This window comes from Enhydra lutris, unplaced genomic scaffold (genome assembly GCF_002288905.1).
Source record: "Enhydra lutris kenyoni isolate GAN:26980312 unplaced genomic scaffold, ASM228890v2 scaffoldscaffold16, whole genome shotgun sequence".
Classification (NCBI taxonomy): domain Eukaryota; kingdom Metazoa; phylum Chordata; class Mammalia; order Carnivora; family Mustelidae; genus Enhydra; species Enhydra lutris.
This window is the reverse complement of record NW_019154100.1, coordinates 10222559-10249180: the sequence shown is the minus strand read 5'-3', so window position 1 is coordinate 10249180 and position 26622 is coordinate 10222559. Positions and strand designations below refer to the sequence as shown.

The 26622-nt window shown below is 45.6% G+C and overlaps 1 protein-coding gene across 5 annotated transcripts in view; it reads left to right on the top strand.

Annotated features, from left to right (window-relative positions):
* Window positions 1-14044, top strand: part of LOC111147277 (islet cell autoantigen 1) — a 143256-nt gene extending 129212 nt beyond the window's left edge. For 4 of the 5 annotated variants that reach the window (XM_022503226.1, XM_022503225.1, XM_022503224.1 and 1 more), the window contains 2 exons: window positions 1257-1526; window positions 13546-14044. In XM_022503226.1, coding sequence (XP_022358934.1) covers window positions 1257-1526; window positions 13546-13667 — 392 coding nt within the window. In that variant the 3' untranslated portion in view covers window positions 13668-14044. Of the gene's footprint in view, window positions 1-1256; window positions 1527-11063; window positions 11154-13545 lie in introns of all 5 variants that reach the window. The other variant, XM_022503221.1, reaches the window with a different exon arrangement.
* The last annotated feature ends 12578 nt before the right edge of the window (window positions 14045-26622 follow it).

Sequence of the window (26622 nt, the reverse complement as noted above, 5' to 3'; positions counted from 1 at the left end):
AAAAAAAAAAAAAAAAAAAAAAAAAAAAAAAAAAGCTGTCACTTACTAATTATCTCATATATTTGAGGAAAACTTGTTAATTTTCACTTAATATGACAGTATCAGAATCGCAATGTAGCACAGAGAAAATATAAATCATGATTATTCCTTCTTTTTGTGACTTCCAGCAATGTTTGCAGTTTCCCTGTGGCAATTAGATACTACAGCAAAACCACAGTTAATAAGACCATCCGTCCCTAGTGTTCAAAACAGATGGAAAACCCAGCAAAAAGTCTTGTAGTTTTTCTGGTTAGTGATGCCCCCATTCTACTTGTGTGCCCTGTTCAGTATTTTGTCAGTGTTCATATTGTAAGAATGGATCTCTTCTTTAAAGTCTCCTTTGTGGATAAGCAATGAGATTTTAAGGTGTATTTCTTTTGGTCTTCCTGACAATGCTTTAAGGTGGGCATTATTCATATTATAATTTACAGGTGAAAAAACAGAGGCCCAGAAGAGCTAAGGGTCTTGCTGTAGTCACACAGCAAGAATGGTCTCAGGCCTTCCCCTCTGGTCTTGAACTCATTCCAGAGCTGTGTCTCTGGCAGATCTGATGTTTGCCCTGTTTTCCTGTCATTCTTTCACTGCTGCCCTCAAGCACACCAGATCCACCTTTCCTTTGCTTTGGCAAGGACTTGTGGTTGGGTTGCAGTCAGTTGCAGCAAAGGAGAAGGGAAGCCAGCGGCCTTCTTTGGTCATCGATGGATGTCCTGACATCCTCCACTCCTGCCCAGTGTGTGGCAAGGGTCCTCACCCCATCCTGGATGATAGGGCAGGTGCCCACATGGTGTGTTGGCTGTGGATTTAGGGCTTATTGTGTGAGAAGATTCCGGAAGCTATGCAAACAAGGAACGAAAATCTCTCACATGCCTTCAATCCTGGCTTTTCTTCCTGTTTGAGAAATGTTTTGGTGATAAATTTACTTTTACATTAAGAAAAAACCAAAACCCTTGAGTTTTGGTGGAAACTATTTCAGTACATTTCTAATGGTGCTCAGAAACAACTTGCTTTGGAGGAACGGAAATGAGGGACCACGGGACTAGAAATTGAATTCCGAAATTTCTTAAGAGAAGCTATAATGAGAATAATTTAGAGCTTGATAAACTTGTTCTTAAATCTAGCCATCACCCAGTCTGTCCCATCCCAGCCCTCGCTGCATTTACTCCCAAGGGCTTTGGCCCTCAGTGGTGAGGTGTTTTGTGCTCTGTTACTTTGATCAGCTTGCCTGGGCCCAATGGCAGGGACCCCAGAACCTGACGGTGCTGACAAAGATGACCTGCTGCTGTTGAATGAGATCTTCAACGCTTCCTCCCTGGACGAGGGTGAGTTCAGCAAGGAGTGGGCTGCTGTGTTTGGAGACGACCGGCTGAAGGAGCCAGTGCCCACTGTGGCCCCAGGAGAGCCAGACCCCCGGCCCCAAATGGGCTCAGGATTCCTTCCTTCGCAGCTTTTAGACCAAAACATGAAAGACTTACAGGCCTCACTACAAGGTATGTACCATGGGGATTGAAATAGGGGTTTTTTTTTTGTTTGTTTTTTTTTTGGTTTGTTCATTCTTTATTTTTAATTCAAAGGCCTCTTTCTTCCTTCTTTGTCTTTTTTTAATGTTTTCTGATTTTTATTTCATATCTAGTGTCTTTTTGTTGCTGTTTTTTCATCTTTGTATTTTTCTTTATATCCAGTGACTTTTTAGTTGAAATCTCAGAATCATATTCCACCTTTAAAATGTGTTATAGGGTTTAAGATCTCTTCCTTCTCATCATTTTCTCCTCATGTTCACATTTTTTTTTTAAATAAAAGGTTAGAGAGGTGGCCCTCATTCTTACTGTCTTGCTCTGAATGTCGACTTTTCCCGGCATACTTCAGAGAATCAGATTGGCTTCACAGTCATGACCTTATTGGCTTGGCCATTCCTGTCTGGACAGTTCTCCACATTGCTATAGTCATGCCATCTTTCTGGGTGCCAAGTAACATCCCATTGGGCTTCTTAACTCTTCTCACATTGAATTTTATCTTGCTTCTTGCTGTCTGTCCTTCCTGGCCCACCCCTGCCCTGAGGATGCTCTCAGCTGAGCTGTTCCTGTTGTGTCTGAAACACATGGCCCAATAGCCCCCGTGCTTGTCAGCCACCGCAGAAATAACAGTTGCCATGCCGATCCTCTGTGGCCAGCAACACTGGTTAGGGTGAAAGGCATTCTGGCTGAGAACTGCCGGCCTGGGGAACACATTGATTTAGAGTACAGAACTCAAACTCAGGTTGAAATAGAAATTTTGAGTTTCTAAACAGACCTTGGGAAGAAACGATTTTCTAGTATTTCAACACTTTTTTTTCCTTCTTTCATGTCACTTTAATTGTAAGACAGGCATCACTATTAGGAAATTCTCAAATTGTTCTGGTTTTTCCGTGAATTTAGGCTATGTCCTTAATAAGTGTTTATCTGGCACTTAAAGCTAAGAACAAACAGCAGAGCTGGAATGATTAAGTAATTATGAGCTATTAAAAAAAGAACCTCAGGTCTTTGGAGATGAGATCATGGACACAGCAAGAGTTGGTGGGCAAGACCAAAAAAAAAAAAAAAAAAAAAAAAGTCTTCCCTCTTTTTTTTTTTTTTAAATAAAATACGCCATTCCTTTTATTGTCTTCCGTGAGTCCCGTTTTGTAGCCATATCATTTATTTAGAGTTAGAGATAGGAGGGATAAATGGAGTCCAAAAATACTTCACCCCGAGTCTCACCCCTGGGTTTCGCCATCTCTCCCACAGAGCTCCAGAGGAGCAATGCTGCCAGTGACTGGAGTTTCACTCCCACCCACCTGTGGTGGAGGTGCTGACAAGCTGTGGGAGAGTTGGAAGCCCAGAGCCAGGATCCACTACTCAGATCTTGGGGCTGCTGGAGACTCTCCAGCTGTGCAACAGGATGAACCCCACTCATGCCCCCAGCTATGAAGACCCACAGGAATGGTGGTGGCAGTGCTCCCCCTTAGCTGGGGTGGCTGAGTGTCACTCACTTGTGGGTGGCCCCCACTGACAGCTGAGAAGTCAGAGCTCCATGCTCTCTTCCTGAGGAGGTCATGAGATCTCAGCTCAGGGCCCATGTTATGAGAGGTCCCTGAGAGTTACGACAGGAGCCGTGGCAGTGGACTTCACCATTTAACCTTGTCCCAGATCCAAGGAACAGCACTGGAGTGTGCTTGGGGCTAAGGAGGGAGGTGTTCTGACAGTGAGAAATATAAGCTGGCTATAGAAAGAGGCATTCTTGTACTGGTAGACCAAGGGAGGCCATTTGTTTCTCCTTGATTCAACAGAGATTTATCAGGTCCTTCTGGGTCCCAGGCACTGGAGAGTCATCTGAGAATATAACAGAAAAGGCTTCTGCCTTCCTGGAACTCACGTTCTAATGAAGAGGAGATAATGAGCAATACACATTGTAAAGAAAAATCACAGACTAGGCTAGAAATTGATCGGTATTATGGAGAAAAGGAAAAATAGTACCAGGAGATAATGTTGGGCAGATGGCAAGGCAGGTCAGGCTGTAGAACTAAATAGGATTCTTACTGAGAAGATGAGATCTGAGCTGACTTGAGGAGGTGAGAGAATTGGCCATGGGGAGATGGGGACAGAGGGAACACAATACTCATCATGCCTAGTGTGGTCAAGGGTCTGCAGGAAGAGCTCTGTGCCTGGAGTGAGGCAGGGAGGCAGAGGCTTGGCCATACAGGGCCTCCTGGCCTTTGGAAGAACCTGGGCCTTTGGGGGGCCCAAGCAAAATTGGGAACCATCACAGTGTCTTGGACTGCCGATGGGCATGATCTGATTTACTACTTAAAAGGATTATCCTGGCTGCTAAAAGTTTCCTTTTTTCTTCTGGTATTCTATGAAGACCAGTGTTAAAGGAGTTGTTTTATATCCTCTGATTATCGTGTTTCCTTTGCATACCAACAGCCACAAATTGAATGTCTATGGAACTCAAAATGACAGGGAAAAAAAAAAAAAGTGGAACCTAAGTGTTTGAAAGAGGAAGGCCATTTAGCTTCTGCCACACCTATGGATTCCCAACAGGTGATCCCACAATTCCAGCCCTGATGCTGCCCTGATGGCAGGGAACCTTCGAAACAGGTGTGGTACAAATAAAGAAGGGGTACCCTGCTTTAATGACCAATCATGTTACCCAGTTACAACCGCGTTCTGTGCTTTTGCCAGGACTTTCCCCACCCACCTAAAAAAGAAGAAAAGATGAGTATTGGCTCTAGACTTTTTTTTTATTACTTCCATGGTCTAGATAAAGTCCATCTATATACATGAATTGCAAAAGCATCTAACTGTTAACCTTCTGACACCTCGTATTGAAACTGCTTCCCCTGATTATCCAGATCATCTCAAAACCCAAATTAAATAAACAATGGAAACAAATAAGTATTCAAACAGCATGGAGTAGAAAGGCTCGCTGGCATGTTGGTTTAGTGGAACAAGCAGTGGCAGAGAGTTAACTTACCTAATCCTCACCACACCCTTCCCAGGCAGGAACTATCATCATTTCCTTTTTAGGGCCCGGGAAACTGAGGAACAGAGGAGCTAGGTAATTTGCCTGAGATCATATATCTGGTAAGAGGCAGACTGTGAACCCGAGCCATGTGACTCTGAAGTCTGTGCCTTTTCACCATTCTATGCAGTTGCCTCTCTATACCAAGTCTCTGATGGTAAACGTGTTTCCTCAGTGGGTTCCTTCAGGCCTCTCCTTGGATGCTCCCAGAGGAGCAGGACTTGTGCTTAGATTAGCCTGGCCCTGGGTGTCCTGGACACACACAGAGACCAAGGACAAGTGGTTGTCATGGAGGAGGAATGTGGATGTGGGGAGGCAGGGTCCCTGTCAACCACAAAAATTGGATGATGTTCCAGAATAGAATATTTGAAATCAAGATGATCTATAGAATCTTTGCCTGTGCTAGCAGCCGCCCACACCTTCCCTGTAGTGCATTCCTGCTCAGTCTCATCTACCATTGTCCTAGTTCTCTGTGAGGTCCAGGTGGGGCTGCATCTTCAAGGTCAGAGTGTCAAGAGAACAGAGGGGAACCCCCCCAGGCTCCAGCTACAGCAACCTCTGCTCTTCCACAGGCTGCATTTCCCTCCCCTTCTCCCCTCCTCACTTCTCCTTCACCTCTTCTATCTCCTCTCTTCTTTATCTCCCCATTTTTCTTCCGCTGCCCTCGCTCCTTTCTTTGTCCATTCTCCCCCCTCTACTCCCCTGTGCTCTGGGAGAATAGAATGGAAGGGGAGATTTAGTAACATAACAATTATATTTTCCTCTTCCCACCCCCCGACCCCAACTTCAGGTTCTAGGAGAACAAAACAAAGCAGCTTACATTTAGGATCAAGTTGGGCTGGACATTTAAAAGAGGAATTGATTCTATGTAGGATCTCTAAGAGTTTCTGAAATTACCAGCGTGATAAGGGCTGGGGTTTCCTGTGTCATACAGTGATGAGAAAATTGTACCTTCCGGAGGCCTCTTAATGTGACTAGAAAGAGAGCTGACCAGAGGGGTTGCCCAAGGTGGAGACAAGGTAAGGCTGATAAGCCTCATTTGAGATTCTTCTCCATTCTCCACCAATACCCCAAATTTAATTTAGAAATAGACGCTGATACTGAAAAGACTACCATCTGCTCAAAATAAATGCACCAGGACATCTTTTAATTTAGGATTCTGCAAACCAAAGTTAGGAGTCTTGTTCCACATTCTCACAAACATACAGCCCTGCATTCCTTCTGGCTATTCTTTTGTTTTACACCATGCCTAGGTGCTATTACCATCTGGGTGGGTTTCTATTTAAGGCTAATGTAATGTCAAGCTTTGCCTTATCTCAAATTCACCTTTCCTCAAACTAAGCTCACCTCTTGCCATTCCTGGCTTAACCTGGTTCCAGATAACTGATATTCCTGGGACTCAGACAATGAGAAGGAGAAGACTGCAGGGGGTAGTCAGAGTTTGAACACAGGGTAGGCCCTCTCAGCATGAGCCAACAGAAGTTTTGTTCCGTTAGAGAAGCAGCTTGTGGAGGAGCATCTGTAGATCTTGGGTATGTGCAGAATTTAAGTGCCTCCATTAATCCATGGAAGGAGACTTGATGACCATCTATCTACTCCACCCTCATTTTATAGGTGAGGAAGTCAGGAAATCCTAGAGAGGTCTTGCAACTTGCCAGGTTGTTGCAATTTTATATCCACCATTTGCATAAGTTCTAAACTCCTCAGCTTGGCTTACAGGGTCCTTTAGAACCTGACCCCAGTCCCGTTGCTGCCTACACTTCCCACACCTTTACTTAGCATGACTTAATAACTTTGTTTTGCTGGAGACCCATGTATTCTGTCAGTAAGCTGGACTCTAGCCATATCGAACTTGAATGTGACTGGCACATGCTCTCTCTCCTCCTTAGAGCATGTCTCCCACCTCAAACCCATGATGCTTGCTTTCCCTGGTTAAGTTCTCATCCCTCAGGTTCTCAGCTTCAATGTCATTTCATCCAGGGAGGCTTCCTTGACTCCCTCTCCCCACTACCCCTGCCAGCAGTCCGGGTTTGGTGTTTCTGCCTCCATTCCCTTTACAGCCAGTACTTACTCATTGCTTTTCTCTCACATCATTGTAAGATTGGTGTAATTTTCTGTCTCTTGCTTTTGGTTGTCATGGGCCAGGCCCATGTTTGTGTTGCTCACTAGTGTATTTCCAGAACATGGCTGAGGGCCTGGAATAGATGTTTAAAAAAAAAAAAAAGACTGGATGGATGGATGGATGGATGGATGGATGGATGGATGGATGGATGGATGACAAGAAGAGAGAGCAAGAACAATAGACACTGAATCACTAGATGAAAAGAAAACAATCCTAAACTAATCTCAGGGGGTTGCTCCTCATGTGTGCTGAGCTGTACTAAACTTCAGATTCAGCTTGGATTTATTGGTGGCCTGCTCTCTAACCTCTGTGCTCCCTGGTTTCACCTAGTAGATCCCATTTTATTCATACAACAACCTAATGAGGCAGAGACTTTTATCCACCCTTTGCAGATATGGAAACTGGGGGCCAGAAGGGGGAAATGTGGATGGCAGGGTGGTGCTTGGCTACCATGACTGTGGTGTTCCCACTTTCCCCTTCACTGTCCACCCCACCTCAGTGTTCTCCAGGCTGGGTGATCATCAACCCAGCCCAGACTTTTGCTCTCCCAGCTAGTGAAATTACCTTCATGGTAAAGTGCTCCTCTGGATGGTGTTTTCTTGGCTTCACTTGCTGCTCTAGCAGGCCAGTGTTATTTCTGGCCAATTTATATTTTCCCCTATGTAAGTAAAGGGGGCAGGATTGCTCCAATAAAATTTTATATGTGTTTCCTGCAAATGGATAATACAGTTGACATATCAAAGCATCTGTGAGCTAGGATCATCATTTTGTTCACAGAGCTCTCCGTGCTGGCTCTGCAGCCCTCACCCTTCACCACCCTCTCCTGACACAATGACTCTAAGATGGGGAGACATCTTCCTAGCCACACCTTCATGTCAAAAAACGCCTCAGCCAACTAACACCAACTAGAGAACAGTTGATAGCAATTACAGGAATATTAGCTACACTAAGTTCTCTTTAAATAGCATTTTTTCCTGACAGAAGCCAAGACATTTGAAATCCGGCTTGGCATTCCATCCATAATTACTCTCATTGCACGCCTCCCCTAAATAATTCCCGAAGTGATATGAGTGAGCATGACATGGCAGCTGAGCTTAGTGTTTTCTTTTCTTTCTTTTTCTCTTATGTCCCAGCCATACCATGTTCTCCCCTCATGCATATATGTTGTTAGACTTACCCTTAATAGCTGTTCTGAGGAAACAATGTGACTTGGCAAACTCACTGTGGTTTCTGCCTCTTACTATGGGGCAAAGGAATAATGATCCCCTGTGTCTTTGTGAAAATTCTGAGGGATGCTGTCCCCGTCATGTTTGTCCCCAACGAGGGCATGTCTTCAGACTCTTTCTTCATGTCCTTAGCTGTAGAGGAGCCCTCAAATCTGTAGATTCTAGATGTTGCTTGTATGGTTCATGAGTGTTTAGGCAAGCAATTAAATTAAATCATCTGTAGTTAACAAATGAATCCAATTAGAAGCCATTTATTGTTTTTATAAAGGAATATGCCATTATAATCCTTGAAGTGATGGGCTTGAAATGTGATTTATATTTCTGGTACTTTTAAAATATGGCTTGATTACAGACAGTTTATTTATTTATAACCTTTCGGGAACATGCCCATTACGTAAAGTGAGGGAAGCTCCATTTTGACATGTGGATTTATTTCTGCCTACGTTAGGAATGTGTTCCATTTTCTACTACAAAAAATACAATGCTTTGAACCTGCCTTGCTTTTCGAACGTTCTCTGCAACCATTTAAAAAAATGAATGTTGTGCATATTTTTGAAGTGGGAAGATTATCTCGTTGAGTTCCCACCGTATCAAATAGCATCCAGAGATCAGGGAGGGGTTGACTTCTGTACCTGTCATTTGGCCTTGCTCTGAGTCAGTTGAGGTTCTCTCTGGAAGTGTGGGCCTCCTTGAACTCAGCTTCATGGGACTAAAGAGCTTAAAACCGCAGGACCTGAGGAGAGGTGGGTTTTTGAGACCGACCCCTCTGTTTCCTAAGAGGGCCTCTGTCTTTGTCTGGCTCTGGCCTCAGCCAAGATGACCTGATCCTGATGGACATGGTGACCCTTGCAGCCTTCTTGGAGGCCTCCTATGACAGTGCTTCCCAAACTTGCACACGCATAGCAGTCACTGGGGGGTTGTTGAAACAGTTTCCTGGGCTTGCCCCCTAGGAATTCTGATTCACTGGGTCAGAGTTGGCCCTGGGAACTTGCATTTCTAGCCAGCTCACAGGTGGTGCCCATGCTGCTGGTGTGGGAACCACACTTTAGGAGCCAGTGCTGTAAGAGGTTGAGGCCAGGCTTGCAGGGCTTGGTAGAAAGGTTCCGTGGGTCTTGACTGCATTTGGTGTTGGGGACAGGGTTGTAGGGAAAAGGGTAAAATTTACTCAGTTACATTCTACCTCTTTCAGCTTTATTTGGCATATGGTGGATCCCCAGCTCTAACTTCCCACATTTACCACTGTTTTATGTGATTTGTGCTGAGAAGTAATGCTCATGGGCCAGTTATCTAGGAACTAGAGAAGTTATGTTACTCCTGGATTCCATTGAATACTGGTCAGTTTTACAGATAAACTGCTTTTTTGAACTGTAATTTACATACCATAAAAACCAGTCATTGTAAAAGAGTGATGCAAGGATTTCTGGTAAATTTATATTGTGCAATAATCACTGTAGTCCAGTGTTAGAACATTTCCATTATCCCAGAAAGCTCCTTCAGAATCTGGTGCTTTTGAATGTTTATGAATTATATTAATGACATATTCAAGTACCTTTCCAATGAATAGTAATACTCTTAAAACCCCTCTCTATGTTCACATTGTTTTAGATTCAGTAGATAGAGCTCAGGCCTCCTGTCTCCTTTGTCACTGGTTAGTCTTCATAGAGAAGTTTGCATGCCACTTGCCCAAAATGAAATAACTCAGCCAGTGAGTATTGTAGCATCTATGGTGCCAAGCATTGTTTTTCCATCTCTTACAATAATGCTTCATGGTTTAAGAATATTCTCCAAGAGTCTATCCTAATCCAATAGCCATCATGTGCCAGATGGTGCAGTAAAGGATGTACAGATGAAAAAGATGTGGTTCCTGCCTTCAGGAGGCTTACAACTCTAGGAGGTGACACAAAAATGCAAACTAATAAATATAGTAAGATTTGCTAGGCAAGTCCCCTATGAGGCATCTTAGAATAATGGCAGGGGAAATAAATAGCATGAAATTCTGTCTTTTTTTTTTTTTTTTTTTTTTTTTGGCACATACCCTGTGACTTTCTTGCTCCAGAAAACTGTGAGATCCAAACACGTTGTCTCATGAGGGCCTTAGCAGAGACAAAACCTTTTCTGAAGAAGATGCTATAACCAGAGCATCCCAGTAAAAGGATACAGTTTTAACAATGCTGGACCCAACTGTGGCGCATCGTCTGATGGTCTGTGTTTCACAGTGAGACTCAAGAATGGACTTAGTCCATAACAGCTTTCCTATCCTGCATCAGGTATTTTGGAGGACATTGAAGAAACAATTTCTTGTCTCACTGAGAAGATAGAACTTCCACACCAAGAATTAAAGCAGACGTGCAAAGTATTTGGTAAAGTTCTAAATTAAATGTAAGCCAGGCCCAAACATCTAGCACACATAGTGAAGGCCCTGGGAAATGAGGCTTGCCTCCCCCAAAGCAGGACTGCCGAATGCAAAATGCCACGTCCACAAGAGGGGCGGGCAGAGCACAGGGATGTTAGGGAATGTTGGGTTTCACAGGCTAAATGCCACTGTAAGGTACAGCATCATGATAAAGGGGGCTTTCTTTCCCCTCACATATTTGGACTAGACTACCACTTATTTCTGTGTATTAACTAAGCTTCTCAATTTGAATTAGCTGTATAGAAAATAAATGATCATAATGGATCATAGTGAAGTAGAGAAGACCCACAGTTTATTAGTTATATTGCTACATTTACTGGTGGTCACTTTTTAAAGCTTTCTCCATTTATGACAGAAAGGCACTTAATTTCCTTGGAATGTTATGTATAATCTTTGGTGTGACCATGACATAATGTTATTTGAGAAGAAAAATGGGCATAGAAAAAAAAATGTCTTAACCTTAGCAATTTCACAAAAAAAAATTCTTTTTCAAAATCCAGTATTTTCCCTAATTTTCCATACTTATGAATTGGGCATGATTACACATACCTACTGTCCCCTAAAACCTATGCCAGGTACGAGGATCGTGGCAGAAGGGCCTTGTCACGCCACCCTTTTCCCTTTCTCTGGAGGCCTTTGTGAGTGAGACCATGTGTGCACCCAGCAACTGGTGGAGCAGTGTGCCTGCTCTTCCCTAGACCTAACCACCTCTGGTTTTGAACATTAGGCTGGTCAGAGAGCAGTGTCAGTCCTCCTCCTACTCCATGGCCAGCACCACAGGCAAGCAGTCCAAATGACAACAGCCCTGCAACGAAAGGTAATACAGTGTTTTATCCCCTGGAGATGACAGCTGCCTCAACTGGCCTAACACTATTTTCTGTCTTTCTATACTAATTTCTGTTTGAGCTCCCGAGGGTGCAGATCAGGGGCTACAAGGGTGGAGAGTTTTGCATAATCCTGGGAATTACATTCTGACTTCTTCTGGCCACAGTGTCTTAATTCAAAATTCCCTTTATCAAACCAAATGAGGAGGCATCAAATACCCATCTCCACATGACTGGGTGCTGCCTGAGATGAGGTGATGCAGCAAGGTAGGAAAGGCCACTGAGGTGTGCTATCTTTAACTGAAAACACCATTGCCACCACCAAAAGAGGCATTTAATTAGTGCTCCTCAGAAAGAGCTGGCTGTCCTTAGTTGTCAAAGGAGGGCCTTTCTTTTTTATTTTATTTTATTTATTTATTTGACAGAGATCACAAGTAGGCAGAGAGGCAGGCAGAGGGGTGGGGGGGAAGCAGGCTCCCCGCTGAGCAGAGAGCCCAATGAGGGACTCAATCCCAGGACCCTGAGACCATGACCTGTGCCGAAGGCAGAGGCTTTAACCCACTGAGCCACCCAGGCACCCAAGGAGGGCCTTTCAAGCTCATGGGGCTGTTCTTTTTTGAGATATGCCCCCAAAGAGAACATGTGCTCAACTGAAGATCTCTGTATTTACAGCTGCCTCTCTCTTCCTTTGGTCATCATCCACTTTACCTGTGTTGATCACAGGAAGTATTCCCGTGATGTTCTTATAGGTACTGTGCAGTTGCACCTGGCTTCCCAGACTCCAGCAGTGGAGGTCTAGGTGAGGGCTGCCCCCGAAGTACAGTCACCTAACTCTCCTAGCAAGGCCATAGCGATCTCTGAGGGCTGTCCTAGAACTTTGGGAAATTAGGGGGAAGAGGAAGTGGGTATAGCATATCTTTGCTGGAGACATCTTTAAGATATCCTAAATTCCCTATCAAGACTACAAATAGGCTCACCCTCTTTAAATCAGTTTTGCCCCATAGCTTCCTATATGACCTCCTACATGACTAAGATGAATTATTCCCTTTTTTTAAAAGTTGTTGCCACTGTACAACCCAACCAAACTATATTGAGATCTCTTAAGTCCCTATCATATTAAATTAAGCCAAGTGTTCTGCAGGCTAATTGCACATGGAATTCAGTTAATGTTAAACAATAATAACTTGCATGTTACCAACTAGCCTTGTTTGCAGTAATTATGTGTCTATAATAGATATATTGATTATATTATGATAAAGTAATCTATGAGATTATATTTAAAAAAAAAAAAAAAAAGACGGGAATCAGAAGTATACCATGATTGGCACATTATCTTACCATTTCAGTGTCAATTGCATGAAAAGACCAAAGGCCTGTTGATGTGAGATAATCCCACCACCACTCTCCCATTACTCTGGCATAACCTCTCAGCAGGGTGTCCCACCAACATTTTCCAAGACTCTTTAAGCCAGATGGAAGCACATTCCTAACTGCTCTCAGCAAGGATAACCTGTCAGACATTTTCTTCATGCTTTTGATACTCCCACCTGTTGGGGAAGGGAAAACAGCCTGGGTCATCCAAGCCAATGAACTCCGATCCTCATGTGGAATGATTTATATAGAGAAGAGCCCCCAGCATATGTAGAAATCACTTGCATCAGGCACTCATTTGGAAATATTCTCATCTGGAAAAGAATTTGGTTCTCTAATTGTGGCATTCGGGAAGTTAGGTCAGGGGGTTCAAAGAAAGAGCAGCTGAAGGGAGTATCCAGTGAGGGTGAAATGGAGGGGATGTGGGGACAATTTAGGGCCCAGCGGGAGAAGGGGGCATGTCAGAGGCCTCCCTCCTCTGACAGGAGAGGGTGGAAAAAGGCAGTGACCCTGAAAAAAAAGGAGCAGCCAGGCCTAAGTGCCAACCCTCCTCTTGGCCTGTTGCTTTGAAGTCTGAGAAGAGTGGTCACAGTGTTTCCCTTGACCCAGCAGATCTGAAAAGATTCCTCCGGTGGACACTGGAAGGCACCTTGCTTCCTCAGCCATTCAGTCTGATTTCTGAAATCACAGTAGTATTTCCTGCTTGTGTTGAAGCAGCATGATCTGAGGTTTGGGGTGGCTTGGTGGGCGGTGCCATCCACTGGCATGGGGTACAGGTGTGGCTTAGCACTGGGCGCGTTCTTCACTGAGCTCTAGGCCGTGGTTCAGAAACGTTTCTCGGCCAACCCACAGGGAGATCTGGAATTCCCTAACTAGTTTTAGAGGCAGAGTGTAGCAGGATTTGTCTGACTGAGCCACACAGCACCCTCCCTTTCCAACAGGAGCCTGGAGGCCACACGACAGAGGTGGGCCTTTGGAAGTGACCTGCATTCATGTTTTCTCTTCTCTCTCCAGAGCCTGCGAAGGCTGCCTCGGACCTGACTGCCTGGTTCAGCCTCTTCGCTGACCTCGACCCATTATCAAATCCTGACGCTGTGGGGAAAACTGATAAAGAACACGAATTGCTCAATGCATGAGTCTGCAGCCTCACAGAGGGAGCCCACGTGCCACTCCTCGGCCACACACCTGGGGGCACGCAGACATATGAAGTGATCAGTATGCTGTTTTAATATTTACGTGCCATTTTAATAAAATGAGAGGGTCAGAGGCCCTGTTTATATTGGTATAATTATTTACTCTTATTTGATATAAAGGGTTGAGTGTATTCTCTATGTGGATCTAACAATACAGGATTGCCCAGGAACAGTTCCTATGCTGCCTGCTCTCCTGCCAACACCTGCATCATGGCTGCTGATGGGTCACTGGGATACTGTGAGATCCAAGTTCAAATCATGAACCTGCTCTGTCTTAGGTTTAAACAATGAGTCCTGTCCAGAGGCAGCGGGAGGCTAACAGACCTTAAATGCCTCCTTGTGTACCCCCTGCCTCTGCCCCTTTAGAGGGGTCTGCAGGAAGACTCTCTCTTCCTGCCGAGCACCTTCCAGTGAGCTCCGGGTGAAGACCCGGCCAACCAAAGACACTCTTCCCCAGCCCTTGCCGGGTGGGCTGTGTGTTCTCACGTGGGCAGGGGACCTGGACTGGTCTCCACTGCACGAACCTTTCTGTGGAAAGCAGCACAGCTGCAGACGCCAGTGTCTCCATTTGTCTTCTCCATGGCTGGAATTCAAAAGCATGTATTTCTGGAGTCCCTTGTGTTATTAACTTTTTTTTTTTTAATTAAATGGCAGAGATATTTGACATGCGAAGGCAAGTTAATAGAGTCTGTTGTGGGGATTGAGTGGGGGAGGTGCCATGGGCGTGGGGGACTGGAGAGGACAAGGACCAGTCCCATCTGCATGAAGCTGTTGACATGATCCCGTGCGTCGCCCACATACAGTACAGGGGAGGAGGGCATGGACTCTTGTTGGCTCAGGCAGAGATGGGAGCAAGTTTTGCGTGGGGGCATGTAAGCAGTTCAGACACTCCACCCTTGTGGCCCTGAGTGGGGGCGGGGTTGATGATTAGCAAGAATTGGTCCTACATGCCCAGCCGGGCCAAGGAGGTCTCTGCTGCACTCTTGCAAGCTTCAGTCTCCAGCTCTCAAAGGTTCTCCTGTGGCTCCTTCCCCCAACACGGGAATGCGGCTTCTCTGCTCTCTGTGGTGTGCCTTCATGGAAGGACCTGGCCCCAGCAGTTGCCACTGTCCTCTGCAAGACAGCCTTGGGGAACTGGAAAGCATTCTCCTCCTCTTCCTCCATGCAGGAAGACCTGAAGGCGAGTTGGGGCTGGGACTCAGTGTGTTATGTGGCTGGTGTAGGTCTGCTCACTTCCTGGCCAGACCAAACTCTAGAGTCTGTTTGTAGGAATCTCACTTAATGACTCCTTAGCCTGCCACTCGACGTCTTTGAGGATATCAGGATACAGCCCTGGGGCCCTCACCCACCCTCCCACACATACACAGGTCTCCATTCCTGGCGTATGCGTTTACTGCACACACCACCCGGGATGGTCCCCTCTCTTCAGCCTCAGCTGCCATCACACCCCAACTTGCCCCTCAGGAGCTCCTCACATCCCACCTCCTTCAAGTGTAACCTGCAGTTTTCCTTCAAGGACCCACCCCTCACCTCTCCTTCCTGCCCTTGTCTGTCTCATGGTTAGCACATGTTTGGTCCTCTGCCCGGCCTGGGAGGCCTATGTGTATGCATCTGCCTTTACCACGAGGTGTTGCAGCCCCAGAGCTCAGGGTTGTTGTTTCCCCAAATCTTCCGTGTCTCCCTAGTGGTAACCGCCTTGGAGTCACCTGATAAGCACTGGACTCATGAGCTGAATGGAGCTGCCCTGTGTGGAATGAGGAGTAAGGATTCATCATATCCTCCTGGGTCACATTTGCTTATACCCGTGGAAGCCCACAGCAGCAGCAGGAAGGAGACCAAGCAGCAAAGCAGGAGGGGTGGACTGGCTCCATCCAGGCTGGAGGCACAGGGAGGGACTTGGTGGGGTGGGGGATTGGAGGGGCAAAGGGCTGTGGAGTCCTCTGTTGAATGGATCACTTGAAATACTAACAGGTGGCATTTTAAAGTTGGTCTGTGGGTGAAAGGGAGTGGAGGATCATGGTAGTTGAACAGGCTTTGCTACAAGTAAAAGAATACTGCACATGGAGGCATTTTCTCTCTGAATTTTCTTTACATTTTTGTTAAAAAAAAAAAAAATTCAATTCCCGTTCCCATCTGCAATCCTCTTGGCCAGGCTCTTGATCCCTCTTGATAGGCGTGTTTTGATCCTGGCTCGCACAAAGGCCTCTCGGCCACCTCTCTACTTTATTAAGGAGAAGCAGCTGCTGGCTTATTCTCTTTTAAGCAGTCTGTGTGCTGCACAGCCAGGGTGCTTCCTTGGGGGCCCACCTCGGGTTCTCTCCCCAGCCTCCTGTAGAAGGACCTCTGTGGCAGGAAGAAGACAAAGGTGCCCCACCCCCTTCACGCCCAGTCTCGCCACTCCCTCATTTTCATCCCTTGTCTCCAGGCAGGTCTGCACCACAATTGCATGGAGCCCTCAGGGAAATTCAGAGAGCACCTGCTCCTTGAAAACTTCCCTGCCCTTTTAGGTGGTCTGCAAGTCTCCCTTCCTTTCTCCCGCTGCCCCAGCCAATATATAAAGAATATTCAAATTTAAGGGAGAGAGCCAGAAACATTTCTCTTTCCCCCTTTCTTTTTCTCCCAGCTGGCATGGGCTCTGGTGCACTTTATAGATTCATTGCCTTCAAAATGTAATTTTAGAAATGTCAGGTTGATTTTGAGTTGTGTGAGAGTGAGAAAAGCATCCGTCAGCTTCAGAATTAGAAAGGCACCAACTTAGAACTTTTTGTTGGAGGCTTATGCCCAAGAAAACATGGTCTGCTCAGAGTTGGCAGCCCCGAGAGCCCTGGGTTGCCAGTAGGCATGTAGAGGGGGCTCACCATCATGTCGTAGCCAGTGTGACATGAGATGGGGGGCAGGGCAGAGGACCCTGAGCTTCCATGGGAGTCTGCCTGACCATTAGGGTCAAGATGCCTTCTGCCCTTGCCTCAGCTCCAGGAGCCAGCTAACTGAGCTTCATGCTTGCCTCTCTCAGACTCCACTGCTGAGAGATCCCTCCTGAGGGGCCAACCCTGGCAATGGCTTGGGGTTTAACTATTGGCACTACTGATTTTGCCAATATTCCCAAGCATGTCTTTGTGATTAACGAGTGTCCTCCAGACAGGCCACGGCAATTAGTCCTTTGATTCAAACCATCTCTGGTCCTCTGATCGGCACCACGCACAGTGCAGTGTGCAGGTCTCTCCAGCTTTGTTGAAAAATAGACTTCAACTTGGAGCCAACTTCAGTGATTGGCAGTGGCTGCCAAGAATTCCGCGCAGAGAAGGATGCTGATAAATGAGAGATGTTTGTGCTGGGGATAGGGCAGGCAGTGGCGGCAATCATCCTGTGTGTTTCCCAACAGCACATTAGACCTTGTCTCTCATGGGGGCTTTTAGAGTTTACTATTACAACTACAACTACAACTTCTATTACTCTCTTCTTCTTCTTCCTCCTCCTTTTTAAATAAATAACTAGGATTCTAGAACCCTAAGAGAGGTTTCTCAAAAAAATATAAAAAATAACCCTAATTCGACTTAAAAAAGTCATTTAAACAACAACAACAAATGAGGATGGATTTACTTGCTCTGTTAACTGAAGGGTTTAGGTGTATGCCTCAGGCACAGCTGGATCTAGGGGCTCAGGTAGTGGTCTCAGCAATTTCCCCTTCTTAAACTTCCCCTTTGATTCCCTCTGTATTACTTCATTCTAACAAACTTTTCATAAGGAGGCAACATGGGCACCAGAATCTCCAGCCAAAGTCTTGGAGTTGAGCCTGCCTTGAATCCTGTGTCCGGTCTTCAGTCGGCACCTGGAATCAAGGTGGGTGGGGGTGGGATATAGGCTGTTTTCCCAGCTTTTCATAGGCCTGAACCTGGAACCTGACCCTCAAGGACTAGGGATGGAGAAAGGATGATTCCTCTAGGGGAAGGTGTGCTGCTGATATCAGAGGGATAGATGGATCCTTGGGCAGGAAAATGCCAGGTGATCCACTCCAGTTTCCACTGGAATGACCTTGAGGACACACTTGTATGTTGTTTCTGGAGGGGTTGTGGGGCCAGGAGGCTGAAAGAACTGGAGTGTTTCCAGAAGCCCCTTTGGAGGCCACCCACAACCCTGGGACTTGAAGGCTTTGTGTGTAGCTCTTCTATAGCTGATAACCAGGAAGTCAGAAGGGACCACAGAGCTGTTTGCATCCAACCTGCTGATATCCAGATAAGAAAACTGAGGGACGTATTTTAAAAAACTATAAATTAGTGGGAAACCGGATTAGAACCCACATTGCCTAACAGCTGAGCCACAGCTTCTTTTACTTCCAGGGGTTTGCTAGAAACGGAGAGCTGAAGAAAGGAATTCAAAGACACACAAAACTCTTTTTTTTTTTTTCCTTTTTAAAATATTTTTATTGTGTTATGTTAGTCACCATAAAATACATCACTGGTTTTTTTTTTTTTTTTTAAGATTTTATTTATTTGTCAGAAAGAGAGAGAGCGAGCACAGGCAGACAGAGTGGCAGGCAGAGGCAGAGGGAGAAGCAGGCTCCCCACAGAACAAGGAGCCCGATGTGGGACTCGATCCCAGGACGCTGGGATCATGACCTGAGCTGAAGGCAGCTGCTTAACCAACTGAGCCACCCAGGCGTCCCTACATCACTAGTTTTTGATGCAGTGTTCCATGATTCACTGTTTAAGTACAGTTCCCAGAGCAATTACCAGTGCTGCATCAGTAGGTGCCCTCCTTAATACCCACCACCAGGCTCACCCATCCCCCCACCTCCCTCCCCTCTAAAATCCTCAGTTTGTTTCTCTGAGTCCACAGTCTCTCATGGTTCACAAAACTCTTTTTTAAGAACCCACATCTTTTCTCTCCTCTCAACTCTGTCTCTCTCTCTCTTTTTGTTTGCCTATTGTTAAACACACTCTTGGGGGATGCACTCCAGGGCAGCAGTGTAGGGCACTTGTGAAGAGTTAGGGTTCTGAAGCTGGAGAAATCTGTGGCCAAGCCTCCCAAGTTGAGGCTCCACCAGCTTAAGTCACAAACCCTCTCTGCACTTCTGTTCTCTCTTCTTCTCTAGTAGCATTGCCTCTAATGGAGTCATTACAGGGACTGAGTTGATACCCCAGAGATGTGGGGTGTGCAGCACAGAAGGATGGGCATTCTGTCACAGAAGGTCACTTGTTTGGTAAATGATACTGAAGTAGGGAGTGGGAAGCTGCTCTCTCCCCACGACTTTCCGAAAGACTCTCCAAGCCCCATCTTCTGTCCCCATCCCTTATGAACTCATTCCTAAGCATCACGGAAATGGAGGAACTCTAGTAGGAAGGGGCTAGAAAGTCTAACGAATGAGTTGCCCCTGATTTTTCCGTAAAGTTGGACAGAATTCTGTGTGGAGAACCAGGAGAAATGAAGTAGGTTCTCTGTCCACTGAACCACTTACTAGAGCACTGAACAAAAGAAATTGGGATGCAGAGCAAATTGGAACTTTTTACACCCTGTTGATGGGAAAGCAGAACAGAAGAGCTGCTTTGGAGAAGTTCGGCAGTTTCACATAAGTTTAAACACACTTAACCATACAATCCGGCCATCCCATGCATAAGAATTCACCCTAGAGGCAAAAAACAAACAAAAAAACAACAACCTATATATATATATATATATATATATATATATATATATATATATATATATATATAAAATAAACCTAGATGTGAATGTTAGTAGCAGCTTTTCTCATAATCTCCAAAAACCAGAAACTCACATATGCTTCCCCTGGTAAATGAGAAACTGTGGCACATGCGTCCAGTGAGATAGTGTTTAGTGGTGACCACAAAGCAACTACTGAATGATACAACCACCTGAGTATTCCTGCCACTATCATGTACCCCTGAGATGAGACAATGAGTAGGGGTCTTCACCTCTGGTAGTGTTCTTTCCCAAAACTCATAACTCAGTCTAGTCATAAGAGAAATATCAAACAAACTCAAATTGAGCAACATTCTACAAAATACCTGGCCAGTGTACCTCAAAAATGTCAAGGTTTTGAAAAACAAGAAAAGACTGAGAAGCCACCACAGATGGGAGGAAATTAAGGAGGCAAGACAACCAAATGCTGTGGTGGATCCTGGAACAGAAAAAGAACATCAGTGGAAAAATTGGTGAAATCCCAATAAAGTCTATAGTTTCATTAATAGTATTGTCCTAATGTTTATTTACTAATTTTGGCTACTATGTCAAAATGCTATAGCTGTTTAAGATGTTAACATTAGCAGAAGCTGTGTGAGGAACTTTGTACTATCTTCGCAACTTTTCTGTCAATCTGAAAGTATTCCAAAATAAAAAGTTTTTATTTGTTTATTTGTTTTAAAGGCTATATCCTGTGTGGTTCCATTTGTATGTCATTTTGGAAAAGGTAAACCTCTAAGGATGGGCCTCAGATTAGTGGTGGCCAAGAGTTGAGGCTGGGGAAGGGCTGGATTCCCTCCAAAGAGGCAGGAGGAAAAGAGCTCTTCTGTAAATTATACTGGTGGCTACACAACTGTGTGCATTTATCAAAATCTCTGGAACCCTACACCAAACAGCATGAATTTTACGTAGGTAAATTAATCCCCAATAAGTATGGTTTTAAAGAGACAAAGGAAGGAAAGAAATTGGATTCTGGATCTTTCCCAAAGTGGTGCTACATGGTCTATGAGCCTCTGAGATAACAAGGGAAGCAGAGAGACTCAGTGGGTTTGCAGAGTTGGGAGTCTGCTCAGCCGGAAGGTCCACGGAAGATCACTCCAGTCAGTGTCCTCCTGGGAGTCTCCACAATCCGTTTGCGGGTAAATCAGGATGGGCCAGTCTGTGCTTCAGTAGCCATCACTGGAAAGTCTCAGTGGCTTATGACCAGGAAATGTCCTTCCTTCCCCACTGATGCTCTATTTCCAGTGTGGGTCCATGGGGCTCTGCCCCACGAGGCCCCCGGGACGCATGTGATGAAGCCTCATCAGCCTGTGGCTGATCCCACGAAACACCTGAGCTGTTCTGCTCGGTCACTACAGCAAGGAAAGGTAGAGTGGGAGCGTCGTCGTGCGTTGGCCGTGCTCTGCTTCATCCAGAGGAAGCACACTTCTCTTCCTTCCGCGGCCCACTAGCCAGAAATAGCCACATGCCTCACTGCCATGCCTCACGGCCTGGGAGATGGGACAGCATAGACGGAATATTTCACGAGTACTGCTATTTCTGCCTTAAAAAGGCCCTTTCTTGGTCTTTACAGCTGACTTTGAAAACCTTAAACAAAATGTAGTTTGTTCAAAAGAAAGGAACAATATATGTATGTTAAAGGAGGGGGTTTTTGGTGGGCTGTTTCTGTTTTCTTTTTGGTAGACAAAGGTCTGGTAATACTAGCAGTTCTGCCTTACGGGAGATGAGGGCCGTTCTGTGTGAGTGTACTGACAAAGCGTGGCGTTCAAGCATCAGTGACACGCACATCCCCCTTCTAAGCAGTCCGGCTCCTGTTCCGCTACGAGCGACACGGTCTTAGCGGGTCACGATCTCAGCCACAGGCACTCCTGGTTTCAGCTGACCAGTGCAGCAAGTCCAGTGTGGTAGGCCCGGCACAAGATCTTTTCACCTAGAGACGAGCTGGAGTTTATCAGCTTCTCCTGCCTTTGATTGTGAACTGGTGATGATACAAAACAATTTGTCAGTACAGAAGCGTCGATACCAAAATGAACAGAAGCCATGCACAGTCACTGCAAGGTGATAGGAGCCTTCTGAGTCATCAGAAACCGAGCCAGCAACAGCAGAGGTGGAGTGTAGACAAATGCACAGAGGAGGAGGGGAGATGGCCAGTAGTGGCCAGACCGCAGAAACAGCCCAAGTTGCTTCATCAGCTCGACATCTCTGCTCAGCTGCTGCTCGCTTAGCTAACCTTCTTGAGTCAATTGTAACTCTTTGTGTTTTCCTCTGAAAATAGAACTTCTGGTCTTAATACAATACCTGTGTCCTGCCTTCTGATCATTAATTCGTAGAAAACTGACCTGAGGGCCCTACTGTTCTCAACATGCCTAGATGCTTACTGTAGGGTGCTTAAGCCCTTGGCCATATTCCTCAAACCAGGGCTTCCCTGGAGAACAGGATTAACTTGAGTTGAACTCTGAGGCTCCAAAGGCTCTTGACCAATGTCTTCCTTTCCCCTCTACTCCTACCGCCTCACATTCTTATAGCACTTCAGTGGTCCATCCAACACAGTGCAACACCCCTTCTCCCACTTCTGGAATACACCCTCGGGGAAAGATCTCAGTGGATAACTGCCGGCCTTTGCCATTGTCTGAGTGACTTTTCTCTAATCTGCCCTAGCACAGAGCTGAAGAAAAGTGCTCAGGAAATCTCTGAATCCTGACGGGGGCCTGTATCCAGACCTTTCTGGCATCCAAGAAGGAGGCAATTGATTTTAGAAATGCCTCATCAGTAGAGGCCAGATTATGCATCCGCTCTGGGGCTTCCTTTTTCAGTCACTTCCCAGGGAGCTCTCATTGATTTTGGTTTGAGGTGTCTCCTTGCTGGTATTTCTGGACTTGACCCCGGGCTCCCCCAAGGATCCTTACTACATTTAGAGAATCGTCTGCTGTCTTCCTGTCCCCAGCAAAAGCAGAAAGCATTCTTAGGACACAGCATTGGACAGATCAACACCCTGGCTTCCGTTCATTGCTATTCTGATGGCTGGCTCAAAGAAGCTCAAAGTTGGAGCTAGGGCCTTAGGAGGTAGTTAAGGTAAAATGAGGTCCTAAGGGTGGGGCCTTATCCAATACGATGGTAGTGTCAGAAGAAGGGATAGGGGAAAGGCCATGTAAGGAGCTGTCTGAAAGCCAGAAAGACTTTCCTAGAAACTGGACTAGGACCTTGATCTGGGACTTCCTGTCTCCAGAACGGTGAGAAATTTCTGCTGTTTAGGCCCCCCAGGCTGGGTTCTTTGATTACAACAAAAGCTAACTGAGAATTATGATCGCTATTTTACAAATAAGGACTCCCTGGCTCATTCTTGTCTGATGCCCAGACCTGGACCATATTCCCTCATGCCACACTGCCTCTGGCTTCCAACATGCAGGAATAGGTGTGACCTGCCAGATGACTGAAATCACAAATGGCAACGTGCTGAGACTCAGTTTGGTGAGTAAGGGGGAGAAATGCACCAAGAAGGAGAAATAAGTAAATATCTGAATCCTGAAGTTGCTTCCTTCCCCCACTCTCTTAAGTCGGCTACAGATTCAAAGATGAATGAGAGGAGCCAGATTCTACACTGCAGCTTGTCTAGGGCCTTGATCTCCAATCTTCTCTAATACAAATCCTGGTGGACGCCCATCTCACATGCATACATTTCAGGTAATCTTTGTAAAACAAGACTAAGCAACTCTCCATAAAGAGTGTATTGAGAAATATGGATCGTGTTCAAGAAAAATCTCCTGGCCATTTTCAGGTTTCTGTAGTTTTCTTTTTCTTTCTTTCTTTCTTTCTTTTAAAGATTTTGTTTATTTATTTGACAGACAGAGATCACAAGTAGGCAGAGAGGCAGGCAGAGAGAGAAGGTGGGGAAGCAGGCTCCCGGCTGAGCAGAGAACCTGATGCAGGGCTTGAGCCCAGGCCCCTGGGATCATGACCCAAGCCAAAGGCAGAGGCTTTAACACACTGAGCCCTCCAGGTGGCCCAGGTTTCTGTAGTTTTCTAGATGAGGCAATTCAAGAAGGATAAATGACAGGACAGTTTTCTGTACTCTCTTCATAAATCCATCTCAACTGAGTGGAGTGCTGGTAGTATGGGCCACACTCCAGGGGACGTTCTGTCCTCTGTACTCCAGACTTCCCCCAAATGCCATTCTAGGCTTAAATAATTTAATCCTGTATATGGGAGTATGAGGGTGTTGAGACGTGGAAAGGCACAAAACTATATGTACCTTTGGATCCTTCCACTGAACCGAAGTTTATTCTTCCAGGCCTTCTCTCCAGCCACCTTGACTTTAAGAGATCTTCTGTTCATTTCCATTAAAGCTCTATCTTTTGCTGCCATATCCTTCATTTTCTCTCTACTTTTTCCCCCCTCACTTGATAAATGGATTTTAACATGATTTTATCAAATTATAAGGTTTCTGAGAAAACTTAGGAAAACAGAAATGCAAATGTTAAGGCAAATTATCCACAACCCAAGCATAACCACTATTAATTTTTGTATTCTTCATGTTTTTTTTTGCTTTTCTAATTTTTTTTTACTCACACATATATGTATTTTTACAAAACCAAGAGATCACACAGGGTTTGTGGCCCGCTTTTTGTCCCTTGGTGTAAGTGCTACTACATTCTTGTTCAGAAAGGATGTACCGATTTATTCTTCTATGAGGAGATGTGAGAGGAACCCTATCCCTTTCACCCCCTTAGCACTATCATCCTTCTTTTTACTCTTTGCCAGTTTAAAGGCAACATATCATTGTTTTAATTTGCATTGTTTTACTAGTGAGGTTAAACATTTATTTTCATGTGGATCACTTCCCTGGAATTTTACCTTGTCTTTATACTAGGGGTGATGAAAAGTAGTCAGCTCAGTCCTATCCACTTGCTGTTGCAGACTGGATGACTGACGGATGGTTGATGAGAAGGTGGTGTGGGCACAGGGAAGAGGATTGCTAGCAATCCTGCAGCAAGGAGGTCAGATTGCTTCCTTTTCTTCTTTTATGAAATGTGACAATAGAAATACAGACTCGAGGCGCCTGGGTGGCTCAGTTGGTTAAGCAACTGCCTTCGGCTCAGGTCATGATCCTGGAGTCCTGGGATTGAGTCCCACATCGGACTCCCTGCTCGGCAGGGAGTCTGCTTCTCCCGCTGATCTCTCTCTCCTCTCATGCTCTCTCTCTCTCTCAAATAAATAAATAAAATCATTAAAAAAAAAAAAGAAATACAGACTCATTGGCAGAAAAAAAACTAGGTATTTCAAAAGGACATGAATATTTAGTGAAATCTCACCTCACAGTCTCTTCCCCTGTCCCACAGGCCCTATTTCCCAGGTGTAACCATCTTCAGTCCTTCTTCCTCGGTTGTCCCCCTCCCCTCTGACTGTCCTCCTGCAGGACCAGCTGCAGAGGTCACGGGCTGAAGGGAGTGATAGGGAGGAAGGGTCAGGGATTGGAAAAGGATTCGGTTCTCCATACGGTAGCTCCCAGGGTGGTCACAGGGAAGGGAGGCAGGGGAGACCACACCAGGCTTTTGTCTGTAATTGAAGGGCAGATTGAGAGTGAGTTAAGATGAGCCCATTTGCCTTGATTTCAGTCCATATGGAAAATGGCAGGCTGTTTATTGCCGCACATGAGCCGTGTCCTTTCTTAACTTTTGTCCCTTGAGTGTAACCCTTTTCCTTCACAAAGTGGAAGAGAAAACCTGAGAAATGGTTTGCCTTTCCTGCATGAAGCCTCCTCCCCATTTGGCAGGTCCTGTGGAGCCCTACATCTACCTTTTATCCCACCTGCTTCCAGACAGTGGTTTGAAATAACATCCATTGCCTACAGAATCTTGCCCAATTCTGGCCAAAGGAATGTCATCAGAGTCTTGCTTAAAACTGATGCCAAGACTTGAGTAGAATTTATAGTGTGAAACGGGACCCATTCCTTATCAGAAAATCATTTGTAGGAAAAGTGATCTAATTATTCAAATTCTTAGTGCTAAGAAAATGGCTGTTTTAAATGGGAGGGTCCATCACCAAATTGATCTGGAACCTTTGAAACAACCTTCCTCTCTTTGAGAAATACAAAGGCCAGCGAAATGGAATAGGCAGTTTTAGAACCAATGGGTCACCAGCGTCCCATTAAGGAAAAAAACTAAGACGCTCAAGGTGGAAATACTTCTCATTTTCTTGAGATTCTGCTTTTTCTTTTTTTCCAGCCTTGAAAACTGATCACCTGTCCCACCTCTTCTTGGATCATTTTCCACAGGGAATGGTTTTCTACGAGGATTTAATTTCTCTCCCCATTGTCTTCGATAAGACAGTTTAATATTAGACAAGATAACTCTTAGGCATATACAGTATATGTAACGTTGTGAGTTGTTCAAATAACAAAATCCTGTATGAGGAAGCTTTATCTTCAACCTAGTCCAACATGGTTTTTTGTTTGTTGTTGTTGGTTTTTCTTTTTAAGAATTTATTTGTCAGAGAGAGTGCGCGTGCACACAAGCGAGGGAAGAGGCAGGCAGAGGGAGAAACAGGCTCCCTGACCAGCAAGGAGCCTGACCTGGGACTCAGCCCCAGGACCTTGGGATCATGACCTGAGCCAAAGTCAGACGCTTAACTGACTGAGCCACCCAGGCGTCCCCCCACAGGGCTTTTTTCAAGAAGTATTTATTTTAAAAGGGCAAGCCTTACTTTCTGGACCGAGGGGACATTATAGCATAATAAGACCCTAGGGGAGATCTCGGTGGCAGTAATGGGTCTATGTGGTTGGGGAAGAGGCACACAGGGCACTGCTGTGTTGTATTATTTATCTAACCCTATGTAAGAAATTACCCCCAAATTCAGCACCTTAAAACAACAAACTGCTGATCTCACAGGGTTTCGGAGTTTCGGGAACCCAGGCGTGGTTTAGCAGGTCTGGCTCAAGGTCTCTCGTGAGGCGGCAGCCAAGCTGCCGGCTGGGGTTGCAGTCATCTCAAGGCTCAGCTGGGGCTGAAGGATCTGCTTCCAAGCTCACCCACATGGCTGCTGGCAGGGGCCCTCAGTTCCTCGTTAGCTGGCAGCCAAAGCTCCTTGCCATGTGGGCCTCTCCCCGCAGACTTCCTGAGTATCCTCACAGCAGAGCTTCTCCCATAGTGATCCACGAGAGTACACGCCCAAGACAGAAGCCTTTTCACAACCTGATCTTGGA